The sequence below is a fragment of the Ylistrum balloti genome, unplaced genomic scaffold (assembly GCF_031769215.1).
Source record: "Ylistrum balloti isolate Yb309-2 unplaced genomic scaffold, AGI_CSIRO_Ybal_v1 Utg370032, whole genome shotgun sequence".
Lineage (NCBI taxonomy): Eukaryota > Metazoa > Mollusca > Bivalvia > Pectinida > Pectinidae > Ylistrum > Ylistrum balloti.
The window spans coordinates 743,761-760,778 of NW_026782094.1; the positions used below are offsets into that span (position 1 = coordinate 743,761).

The 17,018-nt window shown below is 34.3% G+C and overlaps 1 protein-coding gene across 1 annotated transcript; it reads right to left on the reverse strand.

Moving 5' to 3' along the window:
* Positions 1-956: 956 nt before the first annotated feature.
* On the reverse strand, positions 957-16,988 carry LOC132548892 (uncharacterized). The gene is made up of 19 exons (XM_060212791.1): positions 16,921-16,988; positions 15,547-15,588; positions 14,701-14,774; positions 14,367-14,444; positions 13,632-13,701; positions 12,701-12,866; positions 10,981-11,046; positions 10,488-10,611; positions 9,709-9,808; positions 9,194-9,252; positions 8,086-8,150; positions 7,783-7,829; positions 7,362-7,425; positions 6,779-6,821; positions 3,827-3,941; positions 3,280-3,370; positions 2,512-2,581; positions 2,187-2,293; positions 957-1,197 (listed from the first exon to the last, which is right to left on the reverse strand). Exons 1-19 carry the CDS (start codon positions 16,985-16,987, stop codon positions 978-980), a joined length of 1,668 nt encoding a protein of 555 aa, XP_060068774.1. The 5' UTR covers position 16,988; the 3' UTR covers positions 957-977.
* Positions 16,989-17,018: the final 30 nt, after the last annotated feature.

A 17,018-nucleotide genomic window follows, 5' to 3' on the forward strand; every position in this document is an offset into this window, starting at 1 on the left:
TACAATGTGCCACACATGGTCAGTCTTGGTGTAAAGACAAGCATCATTATGTATACATTATATATGTAAATATTAAACGGGCGTCTATTTTTGTCTCAGCGATGAATTATCTAAAATACCATACCATTAGTAAGAAAATCTGATTTTCAATACTTCTGTATTCTTTTCATTTTCTATCATTTTGTAAACAAAAAATAGATACTTAGATAAATCCTAAGTGTTTTGTTTGTTACACGGGATACCTAGCCGGTATGGATTGGGACCTGTCATGTAAATATACCCGTATACAGGTATTTTGTGTTGATTGAGGCGCACAACTTGCGATTGACTGAGGTACATGAGTTTCCTGTCAAATTTTGAATCTGTAATACCAGTTAACCATTTTTAGCAAAATACATGCAATCCTTTTGTACAGTTGTATGCTAAATACTGTATAGTACATGTGTGCAGACGATGTGCACACAATGCACGTACGATGTAAACACAATATGTGCATTAAGTTTGTGGTGCATTGTGAGTTAATTACCTCAACTGTAGGAAAAAGGGCACTAAGACAAGTTTGTTGTACCTGGTGAAGTCAGTTTCTATAAAACTTGTAATCTGAAATGTTTTTTTTTTCTAAATCATGTCTGATAGAAACCAGATATAATGATAAAATTAACAATATGTTAGCCACTAGGTAAGGAAGACAAACACAATAATTATATCATAATAATTATGATTCGTAAAATCATATTTCACTCAAAACTCTCAGACTTTAAATCTCTGTATGTACCCGCACACAAAATACTAAATTTCATCACGCTACAAGCAATATACGCACATATTCATAATCATCACTTGAAAAATATTAATACTCCAATATCCCAAAAATATCTTGTAAACAAAAACACATAAAAAAACATAGAATCTAATACATAGTTAAAGAATTGTATGAGAACCAGTATTCCCAGAGTTGTAAATTATAATCTTTAAGATTATAATAATGAAGAAGATGTATTTATGTAAGGAGATGCGGTTGGCAGAGATTTATTATAAAGTATAGTCTGTGATATATAAGAATCTCCAGATCCGTTCGATATAAAGTCCCGCACAGTGTTGTACAAGTCATATATCACAGCAAAACCGAAATACAGCGGAATTAAAAACTGTAGCCACCGTAATGAGCTAGGGATTGGCAAAGGAATCTTTAGAAATCTGAAAAGAAAACAACAAAAAAAATTTTCAGCATATGAGGTAGAAAATACAACAAATAGCTGTGACAAATAAGGCTTGTACTTTAAATGTTTACAAACATTCAGCTTGTTTTTAAAGAGTATCAAAGTTATGGCATGATGTTTAAATAACAAACAGCATTGGAGATAATATGATTTGCATCTACACACATCAAAAATGACATTTAATATAACAATAAATAGTTACTATATAAAAGGTGAGAGCAACCTTGCTGTTATCAATGGAGGATCTAAAGTTCTTCACCTCTCGCTTGGATACCCGAGGGTATGCAGAGATTGGTTAGAAGGGGCAAGCTTAAAGGATGAATCAATCCAACAGACTGGAGTTCTTCAATGTTTTATGTGGTAGTTGGTCCTGATGAAGCCCAAATTTGAGGGTGGAACTGGCAGACAAACTACCAAATAAAACATTGCCGACCCGCCTCGAGCCTGTTGGATTGATTCATCCTTATTTATATCAATAGCACTTAACACAATATACATTTTGTATATCTGATACATTTCATAAAACAAACGGCAGATAAAGAAAATGACATTGACAATACTATACCAAACAATCAGATGTTAAGATGATGAAATTTGATAACATGTTTTATTAAAAATATTTGCTTTTATTATAGACATAAAAACACCTCCTATTTGTGTCATATCTAACATTGGCATTACAATGTACAACTTTTGGATATCATATTGAAAAGAATAGATCTTAATTAATCTTAATCTATAGCCTCAAACTATAGTACAACATCCTTATTAACATTAATTCTAGAAACTCTTCTGTCATTTGGCAATTTCACACATACTATCACCAGGGTAATCTTAAATAAAGTGCAATACACTTGGTAGAATAATTTTTAAAATGTGTCGAAATGGTTACATGTATTTAAAATAAAGAGTAACTAGACCAGTATTACCCACCTGATGTAATGATAATGTATAACTTAATCGTACCTTTTATTGTCCTTCCTTCGTGCTCGTAATAACATTAAAAATACAAACACACCAGCTTCCAAATTAAGAGTAAAGGATGAAAATTTCTCCAACATGTCAACAAATCCCTAGAAAATAAAAAATAATAAAAAAGTTACTACATAATTAATTATACAGTATAAAAAAGGTGGACCATACATACAATGTATGATATTACATAAATTGTAAAATGTAAATATATATCAATATCAATCCATATAATCATGATTGTAAAATACATTATTCACTTACAATGTTTCCATAATAGAATTTTTAAAACTTGTTAATGAATATTGGTTAAAGTTACCTGAGGATCCAACATGGCGACTGCAAAAACTATCCCAAACACAGCTAGGGAAAGGGCAGAATGACACCAACTACAAATAAACATATATCGTAGAAATAAATATTGATACAGAAACATTTAAAAACAGCTTTTATTGGACACAAAATTTAACAAAGGGCATTAATTATGTAATTACCAGGATTTGGGCTTGATTTTGGTACACTGCACATCCTTTTGTAAAGTATTACCAATGTATCCACCTAGTTCCATTATTCTAGTCGTTCTCAAGGACACAATTTTTTACTTTTCTGAAAGTGTTTATCTTCTTAGTTGTTCATTAAAGAACTAATGTGAAATTTTGTATTTCTGTGTTTGGAGCAAAAACTTTTTATTGCTCTGAAAAGGGAGAGAATTTCTGAAGAAATATGGTTTTGGATTGTTTTCAATAAACAGGGTTTTGGATTGTTTTCAATAAACAGGGTTTTGGATTGTTTTCAATAAACAGGGTTTTGGATTGTTTTCAATGAACAGGGTTTTGGATTGTTTTCAATGAACAGGATTTTTGGATTGTTTTCAATAACAAGGATTTGGATTGCTTGAAGAGATAAGAGATTTTGGATTTTGAAACAAGAAAATAAATACAGAAGGACTTTGTTACTTGTATATAATAAGGACCACATCAGGAATGTGACTTTTGAATATTACATTTGCAGTGTTCAGATTCAGGCTATGACAATTAACATTCCAGCAAGATACAGATGAAGGGTAATAACTTGTTGTATAACTTACAAATGTTGAGTACAACATCCCGTGACTTCCTTGGTATTACCGCTAAAGTGTGATCGCTTCCTCGCCGAGACTGAGTCAACCCAACCCTGTACTGATAACAAACAACAACAACTACGACATCTAAAAACAGAATACAACTTTCTCCTCTATGAGAAAAAAGCATTATAGATTTTCAAATATTATCTTGTATGTGTACAAGGGGAGGTGTTTGTAATTCTGGGTGGAGTGGGATGTTAAGTGTAATTCTAGGCAGAAGGAACATGTGAGTAATACTGAGTGAAATGAGAGGAAGTCGAGTGGACGCCCCCCAGGGGATACTGAATGGAATTGTGGAAATGGAATACAGGAGGATATATACAGGCAGGGAACATTCTAGAAAAATGGGGAGGTTGTATAATTCTAGATGGTGGCAGATATTTATGTAAGGTTGGGTGTATAGGTGTAATTGAGGTGGGGAGGGGGATTAAGATGAGGATGTAGTTCTGTGTGAATTGTGAAATTATTGTCATTGTTATATAAACAAGTGTCCGATTATACAGCTACTTACAGGTATGATGTAGTACTGCTCCAATGGTGAGGAAGGACACAGTGATGCTGACCATGATAAATATCTCTACCAATAAGGCCACGTAGTAAAAGGAGGGGTAGTTCTCCTCTATTATCTGTCAAATAAATAGATACATTGTAGATCTGTAGTCATAGTGACACAATAAAAGGAGGGGTAGTTCTTCTCTATTATCTGTCAAATAAATAGATATATTGTAGTTCTGTAGCCACAGTGACACAGTAAATACAGATACATGGTAGTTCTGTAGCCACAGTGACACAGTAAATACAGATACATGGTAGTTCTGTAGCTATAGTGACACAGTAAATACAGATACATGGTAGTTCTGTAGCCACAGTGACACAGTAAATACAGATACATGGTAGTTCTGTAGCCACAGTGACACAGTAAATACAGATACATGGTAGTTCTGTAGCTATAGTGACACAGTAAATACAGATACATGGTAGTTCTGTAGCCACAGTGACACAGTAAATACAGATACATGGTAGTTCTGTAGCTATAGTGACACAGTAAATACAGATACATGGTAGTTCTGTAGCTATAGTGACACAGTAAATACAGATACATGGTAGTTCTGTAGCCACAGTGACAGTAAATACACATACATTGTAGTTCTGTAGCCACAGTGACACAGTAAATACAGATACATTGCAGTTCTGTAGCCACAGTGACACAGTAAATACAGATACATGGTAGTTCTGTAGCTATAGTGACACAGTAAATACAGATACATTGCAGTTCTGTAGCCACAGTGACACAGTAAATACAGATACATTGTAGTTCTGTAGCCACAGTGACACAGTAAATGCACAAACATGGTAGTTCTGTAGCCACAGTGACACAGTAAATACAGATACATGGTAGTTCTGTAGCCACAGTGACACAGTAAATACACATACATGGTAGTTCTGTAGCCACAGTGACACAGTAAATACACATACATGGTAGTTCTGTAGCCACAGTGACACGGTAAATACACACTAGCCACAGTGACACAGTAAATACACATACATGGTAGTTCTGTAGCCACAGTGACACAGTAAATACACATACATGGTAGTTCTGTAGCCACAGTGACACGGTAAATACACATACATGGTAGTTCTGTAGCCACAGTGACACAGTAAATACACATACATGGTAGTTCTGTAGCCACAGTGACGCAGTAAATACACATACATGGTAGTTCTGTAGCCACAGTGACACAGTAAATACAGATACATGGTAGTTCTGTAGCTATAGTGACGCAGTAAATACACATACATTGTAGTTCTGTAGCCACAGTGACAGTAAATACACATACATGGTAGTTCTGTAGCCACAGTGACACAGTAAATACAGATACATGGTAGTTCTGTAGCCACAGTGACACAGTAAATACACATACATGGTAGTTCTGTAGCCACAGTGACGCAGTAAATACACATACATGGTAGTTCTGTAGCCACAGTGACACAGTAAATACAGATACATGGTAGTTCTGTAGCTATAGTGACGCAGTAAATACAGATACATGGTAGTTCTGTAGCCACAGTGACACAGTAAATACAGATACATGGTAGTTCTGTAGCCACAGTGACACAGTAAATACAGATACATGGTAGTTCTGTAGCCACAGTGACGCAGTAAATACACATACATGGTAGTTCTGTAGCCACAGTGACGCAGTAAATACAGATACATGGTAGTTCTGTAGCTATAGTGACGCAGTAAATACAGATACATGGTAGTTCTGTAGCCACAGTGACACAGTAAATACAGATACATGGTAGTTCTGTAGCCACAGTGACACAGTAAATACACATACATGGTAGTTCTGTAGCCACAGTGACACAGTAAATACAGATACATGGTAGTTCTGTAGCCACAGTGACACAGTAAATACAGATACATGGTAGTTCTGTAGCCACAGTGACACAGTAAATACAGATACATGGTAGTTCTGTAGCCACAGTGACACAGTAAATACACATACATGGTAGTTCTGTAGCCACAGTGACACAGTAAATACACATACATGGTAGTTCTGTAGCCACAGTGACACAGTAAATACAGATACATGGTAGTTCTGTAGCCACAGTGACACAGTAAATACAGATACATGGTAGTTCTGTAGCCACAGTGACACAGTAAATACAGATACATGGCAGTTCTGTAGCCACAGTGATACAGTAAATACAGATACATGGTAGTTCTGTAGCCACAGTGACACAGTAAATACACATACATGGTAGTTCTGTAGCTATAGTGACACAGTAAATACAGATACATGGTAGTTCTGTAGCCACAGTGACACAGTAAATACAGATACATGGTAGTTCTGTAGCCACAGTGACACAGTAAATACAGATACATGGTAGTTCTGTAGCAACAGTGACACAGTAAATACAGATACATTGTAGTTCTGTAGCCACACAGTAAAATGAATGTAAATCATCCATATAGCTTCACATAACCCCACAGTAAAAGGACAGTAATGTGTCTCTATATCCACACAGTAAAACAACAGTAATTTATCTTAATAGCCACACAGTAAAAGGAGGGAAGTTCATCTCTATTATCTGACAAATAAATACATATACATTGTAGTTCTGTAGCCACACAGTAACAGGAGGATTATTTTGTTCTAAAGTCACATTGTAAAAAGACAGGAAATCCAGTTCTATAGCCACACAGTAAAAAAACAGTAATTCAGTCTGTAGCCAGACAGTAAAAGGAGGTTAATTCGTCACCATCTTGAAATCTTGAAATTCAAACTCACTTTGAATTATTCTTAATCTGATCAAGAACATGACCACCCTTCCAGTGTTTTTTCTTTTCTTTTTTTTTAGATATAATTTTAGATAAAACGATTTAAACCAAACCAAGATAAAGTGAATCGATAATCAGTTGGACTAGTAATCACTAACTAAATAGTTGATAACTCACTTTTGTAAGAGGTATTGTTGAAATTTCTCCAACTGCTGCAGACCTGTAAGACAAATAGACTACTATTAAAATGTTTAATAAAAATGTATTTTTTTCAATTGAAATAGATATAAACAAAGGACATTCTCTGTAGAGCACCATACATTAATTAGTCAGATCTTTTGATCCAAGTATTGAAACACATATGGCTACATTTTATTCCTCAAGTGGAGCAAATAATATGTTTATAATAAAACCTGAAAAAGGTAGACATTAGTTGGTCATCAATAGTACAGACTTCTATCAGTAGACAAGGATGTGGAGATACCTACCCCTCCAGTGATATAGGATTGTGACAGTACAGACTACTATCGGTAGACAAGGAAGCAGAATTACCTACCCCTCCAGTGATATAGGATTATCACAGTACAGACTACTATCAGTAGACAAGGATGTGGAGATACCTACCCCTCCAGTGATATAGGATTGTGACAGTATAGACTACTATCAGTAGACAAGGATGTGGAGATACCTACCCCTCCAGTGATATAGGATTGTGACAGTATAGACTACTATCAGTAGACAAGGATGTAGAATTACCTACCCCTCCAGTGATATAGGATTATGACAGTACAGACCACTATCAGTAGACAAGGATGTAGAGATACCTACCCCTCCAGTGATATAGGATTGTGACAGTACAGACTACTATCAGTAGACAAGGACGTAGAATTACCTACCCCTCCAGTGATATAGGATTATGACAGTACAGACTACTATCAGTAGACAAGGAAGTAGAATTACCTACCCCTCCAGTGATATAGGATTATGACAGTACAGACTACTATCAGTAGACAAGGACGTAGAATTACCTACCCCTCCATGACATAGGATTATCACAGTACAGACTACTGTCAGTAGACAAGGATGTGGAGATACCTACCCCTCCAGTGATATAGGATTTTCACAGTATGAGCTACTATCCAGTGTCTTCCTCTCTGCAGATAGGTTCTGGTTTATATTACAAGGTGAAACAGCTAATTGTGGGACAATGTCCAGCACTGCCCAGCACCTGAAACATTATGTCAAAAGGTATACCAGAGCCCCTAATTATTACCTCCAAGACAGAAACACACAAAATATAATATACATGTATATAGTTCTTTCAAAATAATATCTCTTGCCATTTCTATATGAAATTACTACTGCGTTTGAAGACAGTTTAGATAAAATGCAATCTTCACTGTTTAAATTGACATGAGAAAATGATGGGAAGCCAGCAAATATAAAAAATGTACAATGTAGGACAATGTATATCAGAGACTTACCATAATACATTTAAAACAGTACAAGTTGTCAAGCCTAGAATCACAGCTAAGCGGAAATACTTAACCTGAAAAGAAAAATCCATACATATATATTGTATCATCATTAAATTTACATGTACATTAATCTTTGAGGTCTTAGAGAATTTCAGTGTTTGGAATGACTGTCAGGCTAAAAATGAGAGTATCCACCCCTTAAAGTGAGAATTGTAAGATGAAAATATACATTTAAAGGAATCTTGAACAACAAAAATTACTGTGTTAAGAAAAATGTCTACAGTGGAAATATATATTGTCAATCACCACATTTGAATATTTCCAGACATTCTTCTCGAGTCAACACTTGTATTTTGATACTCAGGTAGACAGATACAATGTCCTGATTAGACACTTGTATTTGGATACTAAGGAAGACAGATACTTGTATTTGGATACTCAGGAAGACAGATACAATGTCCTGATTAGACACTTGTATTTGGATAGTCAGGAAGACAGATACAATGTCCTGATTAGACACTTGTATTTGGATACTAAGGAAGACAGATACAATGTCCTGATTAGACACTTGTATTTGGATACTCAGGAAGACAGATACAATGTCCTGATTAGACACTTGTATTTGGATACTCAGGAAGACAGATACAATGTCCTGATTAGACACTTGTATTTGGATACTCAGGAAGACAGATACAATGTCCTGATTAGACACTTGTATTTGGATACTCAGGAAGACAGATACAATGTCTTGATTAGACACTTGTATTTGGATACTCAGGAAGACTGTCTTCAGAAACAAGGTCCTGATTAGACACTTGTATTTGGATACTCAAGAAGACAGAAACAATGTCAATTATGTAATTAATTTTTCATAATCAGTAAAATTCCTCTCATTAAATTTCACTTTTCAGAGACATACAAATTTTTTTCTTCATTGAACAGTATCACCAATGGCCATGAAATATGTCTGATAGAAAATAATGTCTACAGTCAATGACATGTCTTCTTTAACTAACAGCTGATTTTGTTTCCAGTCATATATGCTCAAAGACTTATCACTTCCCTTGAAACAAAGCATTGTATTCAAATTAATTTTCTAAGGAAAGTTTCTCACCTGATTAGCAACAGGACTGATCTTACTATACATCAACGGCATGGTGTTTATCACTCCCCCTGACGACAGAATATCAAAGAATAATTATCAGTAGAATTCACATCAATTAAGTTTGTAACTTTTAATAGGTCTAAAGCATCAGGAACACCTTGATTTACAGACCTGTTAAACCAGATATTCTGCTTTGTCTATTCTATATTCTTAAACTGTTTCTGTAAAAATTTTTATTTTAGATTCCCAATGGGGATTATGACATATTCAAAATTTCATGTCTCATAAGCCTATGATACATGTAAGTACAACACATAAAAAATATTTCAAACTCATCTTCCTTTGACTTTTAATTATATTGGAAAGACAATTTGGATTTCTACAAAATAATCCAATTTAATGGCATGTCTAGAATTGGATGAAAAATTTGAAGTTTCCGTCCTTAACGGCTAACATACACGTACATCTGAATTTTACAATAATCATCAAATGCCTAATAAAGTTGAAAATCAATCAAGTTTTACCCAAGGCAACAGTTCCCATTAGGAAGGGAGCTCCGATGGCTGTGAAGTCATTATGTATGTCTCTGTTGACCTCTGCCCCCACATAGAATGTCGCTATCACCTAGGACAATGGAAATTACAAGTTCACAGTTAATTGTTTGATGAGAATTGTTTACTTACAGATCAGGTTTAAAACACTTCACACTTGAATTTTGTTCCAACAATTAAGTTGAACAACTACTATAAAATTTGAGTAGTTTTTTTTTTCTGTGGGCTCTAATTTCATGGATTTTCACAAAAACAAAAATTTAATGGGCGCCTGATTTCTAGGATAGATAGTTACTCATTAAAGAGTCAGGAACATGTTGTAGAACATTGAAACAGGATTCCATCTGCTGAACAGCAGCAGCTAATGGGTTGGTTCTTTACCAAGTATACTGGCCAGATATTGTGTATAGCTGCCTACTTCTGAAGACAACATTTTCGCTCTTTGTGATACATTAACATGATCAGGAAAATTAAATCTGTGAAATACTGAGACACATGTGTATTCAATGTGTTTTGAATTCAGATTGCAAATTTTATTAATATGTTAATAATATAATTGATCATTTTAACAACAAAATTTTGACCCATGAAAATAACCAAATATATGGTATCTTATCTCAAGTTACAGGTTGGGGTTAAAGTTATAAATTACCTGTAAAATACTCCAGCATGTATGCTCTACTAAGTGATAGAATGAGATTCTTAGTTCAACAAATAACTTTAAACAGCACTGTAATAATTATATAACTTACAGTTCCCAAGAGCAAAGATCCTTTGAAAAAAGTGAACACCGAGACAACTGGCTGAACAAATCTCAAGGCAAAAACGATCGCCAGTGTGAGAACCCAAACAAATACTGGGATCACATAAATAGGCCTGCAAGGAGGAAATATAGATGTTAGGATGAGGCAATATTTCACTTCATCTTACCTTCTGTCTGACACATTTTATATCTACATTGATCAAGTGATATAACAATGCAGTAGCTGAATGTCTTTCTACAAGTGTTACATTATACAAATAATGAGGATTTTGCAGTTGCTTCATAAAAAAAACTGTCAAAGAATTTGTTTTCACTTTAACAAGCATGTTGCGTCCTAACATTCTAAAGGGTGTATGACGAAGGCGACTGGACCTGATTCTTCAGGGTTTCAGTAAATGTTTGAATTATTTTCACGGAGTTTGTTTTTGATTGAAATAAGATATAAACAACAGAGATAGGAGATAATGTAAACAGCTGCTTACTCTACACCTATCAGTTCTGCATACGCCTCACTTCCTGCCAAGGCATAGCTGATCTGGAGAGCAATACTGCAGAAAACAAAGATCTTAGTTAAAACATCAATTGCAAAGATGTCAACAAAATAATTATATCAGAGACAAAAAATAATCATAGCACAATAAACATAATAGAATAGGGGTCAAGGATCACTTACAATGTATGTTAAAGTCTCATCAAAATATACTTAATGTAAAGAACTAGCAATAAATGATATAGAGCAGAACCATGAGGATGTCATTCACTTACTACTGTTACACCAAGAGGATGTCAAACACTTACTACTGTTACACCAAGAGGATGTCAAACACTTACTACTGTTACACCAAGAGGATGTCAAACACTTACAATTGCAGAGTCATATGGATGTCAAACACTTACAACTGTAGAAGGTAAAGGATGTCAAACACTGATTATTGTAGGACTAAGTGGATGTCAAAAACTGCTAGACAAGGAGGATGTCAAACAATTACAACTGTAGCACCAGGAGGATGTCAAACACTTACAACTTTAGCACCAGAAGGATGTCAAACACTTACAACTGTAGCACCAGGAGGATGTCAAACACTTACAACTCTAGCACCAGGAGGATGTCAAACAATTAATACTGTTACACCAAGAGGATGTCAAACACTTGCAATTGCAGAGTCAGAAGGATGTCAAACACTTACAACTGTAGAAGGTAAAGGATGTCAAACACTGATTATTGTAGGACTAAGTGAATGTCAAAAACTGCTAGACAAGGAGGATGTCAAACAATTACAACTGTAGCACCAGGAGGATGTCAAACACTTACAACTGTAGCACCAGGAGGATGTCAAACACTTACAACTGTAGCACCAGGAGGATGTCAAACACTTACAACTGTAGTACCAGGAGGATGTCAAACACTTATAACTGTAGCACCAGGATGATGTCAAACACTTACAACTGTAGCACCAGGAGGATGTCAAACACTTACAACTGTAGCACCAGGAGGATGTCAAACACTTACAACTGTAGCACCAGGAGGATGTCAAACACTTACAACTGTAGCACCAGGAAGATGTCAAACACTTACAACTGTAGCACCAGGAGGATGTCAAACACTTACAACTGTAGCACCAGGAGGATGTCAAACACTTACAACTGTAGCACCAGGAGGATGTCAAACACTTACAACTGTAGCACCAGGAGGATGTCAAACACTTACAAGTGTAGCACCAGGAGGATGTCAAACACTTACAACTGTAGCACCAGGAGGATGTCAAACACTTACAACTGTAGCACCAGGAGGATGTCAAACACTTACAACTGTAGCACCAGGAGGATGTCAAACACTTACAAGTGTAGCACCAGGAGGATGTCAAACACTTACAACTGTAGCACCAGGAGGATGTCAAACACTTACAACTGTAGCACCAGGAGGAGTCAAACACTTACAACTGTAGCACCAGGAGGATGTCAAACACTTACAAGTGTAGCACCAGGAGGATGTCAAACACTTACAACTGTAGCACCAGGAGGATGTCAAACACTTACAACTGTAGCACCAGGAGGATGTCAAACACTTACAACTGTAGCACCAGGAGGATGTCAAACACTTACAAGTGTAGCACCAGGAGGATGTCAAACACTTACAACTGTAGCACCAGGAGGATGTCAAACACTTACAAGTGTAGCACCAGGAGGATGTCAAACACTTACAACTGTAGCACCAGGAGGATGTCAAACATCTGTCTCCATCCACAGCCCAGAAACAATTCACCAAGGAGATGGAGATTTGGTGGCTTTACTCCATCATTACATGACATGACTCCTTGCTTTTTTCTTGTGGACTTCCTCTCAATAACTTTATCATTTTCATTGTCATCTGCAATAAGTTACAATCTAATGTCAAAATTGTGTGCATCTTATATCTGAGTATCTGAGACATATCTATTCATGGTTGGTATGTGAAATCACTGTCATTGGTACATAAAGTTGATAAATTACTGTAACTACAATGTTTTTATCATAGAATAACAGATATTTCTAAGAAAACATTTGATAAATTACTGTAAATACAGTGTATTTAATATATGATTTCTACGGAAAACATTTTGTCTTTACATTGGCTGGCATATTATTAGTATTGTATCAAATAATAATTTGTCATTTTCTATCAGCTTATAAACTTTTATCTTATAAAATGTATAGGAGAGAAATATAACAAAAGTGTTATCATACTGAAACAGCACAGAATACATCTCTTAGATTTGTTCTCAAAACTTTTTATGTTGCCTGTATTACTGTATGTCTGAAATTCATACAGTTGAACTTTATATAAGGTCAAATTTATACCACTGTTATAACCATACACTTAAACAAGTAAATGTATGCAACATACAATGTAAAGTATAATTATATGTAAAGGTGAAATTTTCACTGGATGTGTATAGACTTCACAAGTAAAGGATAAATATTTCATTGAAGGAAAGTTCTCAGTATACAGCATGACAACAAATGAAACAGGAACTTAGAGACCGATGTTTAATTGTTAGAAATAAACCAAATGAAAATACTATTGTTACTTTCACATTCAGTGAATATCACTCTTAAAAAGTGAATTACAAGAATTTCTACAAAGCCTTACCACTTTCCTGGTCCTCATCAGAGGCAAGGTAACCAGCATCATCTGTTAATTCATTCAAGGGAACTAATTCTTCCTGAAACAGCATTACAGATAAATCTCTTCGTTAATCCAACGTAGAGGATTAGTTACAATCAATAAACAAACATATCCATCTGAAGGGCCACGTGACTAAAACAGTTACCTTATTATTGTTTTCTATTCTTCCATAAAGGACAAAAGAGATGCTTTTTCAAATATCTTTTTATGTTGTCTCATTTTTTTTGTTTTTTATTATAATTTTGTACTTTTATATTTAGTAAGTAATTAATGATTTTCAACTGTTGCCTTGACAGGTGTTCAAAATCAATTTGAAACTTAACTTTAAAGAGGACTCAAGCATTATTCAAAAACAGAAATGCACATTTCTAATATAATGTTATTGTATACTCTTAATTGCACCGTATATATTAGTTCTGCCAGCATCAATTTTCCTTAAGGTATCCTCCCCAGCCCCATGCAGGTGCACATTCAATATAGAAATTGTAAATACTATATTGAATAGTGAGTTTGCAGCTTCATATTATGATAAAATGGATAAGTGAGTTGCAACTAGTCATGATTTGAGAATATAAATTAACTAACACCAAGTTGTGTGACTTAAATTAATAGAGAAGCACACAAATCTGATATATCCATATTGTTAAAATTTACCATATGATGTAATACAAATAACAAAAATTATATTTACACATTAAAGACAAACAATACCTTTCCGATTTGCTGTTGCGTGGCATGTGCCAACTGTAATAATTCCGTGAAGAAGTAAATCAACAACATCTGCAAGAAAATACATCCACTAAGTGAAGCTTAATATTTCTATGACTATACCACTGTTATAATATCACCAAAGTAAAATTATTAGATGATATTGCATCAAAATTTATCTGAAACAGCCATCATCATTCTTACATAATTTGACAGCACAAAATCTGTCTCTAAAATATAACTATGGAATTACTTCAGATTATGAAAGAAGTGCCGACTAATCAACACAAAGTTATGTTTATGGAAATAATGGTTTCAACTGACTAACCTGCATGCCTGCCCCAATGAGGAAGGAGACAAGGAATGGATACAGTCCAGCCTCATTTAGTGTCACTGGAAGTCCTGTCAAAGTTTAATTAAGGTCTTCTTATTTACACTATTCTTGTTTCAATAAAAATAATTAAATATGGCTTCAAGAACAAAACAAAAAAGAACAAAAATAATATTTTACGTTTAACTGTAAAACTACCTGAAGTTTGAAATATTTCTTATGGAAACTAAACAAATTGTGTTAAAAAAATCTACTTTTCCTATATGAACTATAGTTAATCCTACTTCTGCCCTACAGAGAAATGTGAGAACCTGGGGCCATAATATTCACAATTTTGGTAAAGCACCTTTCTACGTTTCTATCCATGAAGAATGTTTGATTCTACCAAACCTAGATGATGAGAAGAAGATTTATAAAATCAAGCAGTCATCTTTTGTTCATAATGCTAACCAAGTTTTAAATATTTTCAATGGAAATTAAACAAATAACACTCTCAACTTTGGTAAAACAACTTAAGACACTTTCATCTATTCCAAGCACTACTTGATTCTACGATGCCTTGGTGTTGAAAAGAGGATTTTTTAAATTTGGGTCAATTTGACTCATTTTGGCCAGCCCCTCTGACCCTGTATAATTCACTTTTTTGGCTTGTCTTAGGCCAGAGCAGGTTTCTGCAAAATTTCATCAAAATCAGTTCTGGGGTTTTTGAGAAAAAATTGAAAATGTTAAAAGTTTATGGACACACGACTAAAAGTGATCGCAAGAGATCACCATGAGACTTTGTCTTACATGTAGGTGACCTAAAAATTATTAAATAGGTCAACTTGAACTATGGACACTTACCCAGAATACCTGTTCCTAAAATAGTTGCTATGGTCACAAAATCTGAAAGAGAGAAATTTCTTTGATTAATTAATGTAATTAGATATCAGGTTTCAAATTGTGTTGTTAAATGTGTTTACAAAAGATTAAAACAAAAAATACAAAAGTTGAAGATTTATGACATCTCTAAGACCTTAATTGACAGTCAAATTAAGTAATTAATTTTAGTAAAATGAAGTTCTTCATCACAGAAAATAATGAATGAAAAAAATTATCACTGCCCACTGTACCCTCACCAGATATGAAATAGCAGCACTAGTTGTATAAAGTATATATACAACTCTAACCCTTTCTGTTCCTGTCACTTTAAAATCAGTCATGGATATGTATTTGAACACATTATGATCATTTCAACATAATACTAGCCTTTTATTTCAAATGTTTCTTTGATATTCAGATAAATATTACATGTCAAAAAATATACATTTAAACAGATTGACACATTGCAGATGCCATGCACCAGCTTACTTTGATGCAAAATATGGAAGGAAAGAAAACTGCAACTACTTTTTTACCTTTGACAGTTACAAAAACATTAATATCTTTAAAATCAATGTATACCAACAAATGAAATGTTTTTACACATGCATTATTTTGTAGATTAGAACATGTGTACTAGTTAATACATTACATGATTACACTTATTTTAGTACTTTTTAAGGTAAGTCCAATTCCAAAATATTGATAAGTCTAAAATCTGAGTGAGCACCAAAGGAAAAGCGTGATTCCAAGACTCAAATATTTGAGTCCTAAAATCACAAAATGTTTAAGCATTTCATAATGCTTCATTATATAATAGTTCATAACGTTAATATTATTATCAAATCCAAGAAATGAAAACCCATTTATATGTAATGAAATGAATACATGTTTGTATGTAAATTGTATGTATCTGCAGTGGCATACAAAAAATATGTACAAGAACATGTTATTTCCCATGCAGATGTGAGATTCCCCATGTACTCTAGTTTCCTCCCAGACCTCTACCAGCACTTAGATCTGGGACAATAAGAGTGTTAAGTATAAGCTGAAATAATTTCTTTAGCACCTGTTGTAAAACAAATAGATTTTGTAGTTTTAAATCCATAGATCTGTAGTGTTTTGACTGCCAGTAAACATTATCTACTTGGAAATAAAATGACTAATAATATCAAATGAAATCAAAAATTATAAATATTTTCCTACAAGTGTATCTGAATTTAACAAAATGTGACTTTATTAATTGGACTACAGAGCATAACGCAAGTAAATCTAAGCATGTTGCTAAATGTCTACTTTCACTTTCGGCAGTTATGTACAAAACATGTGAAGTTTATGTAAACAAATGATACTCACAGCATTGGAGATAAACCAGAATAGTTCCTTTCCCTTCAGCGGCCTTTACTTGATTATACTCTGCCATTTTACTATTTTCAGTTGTTTTGTCGGCTTAA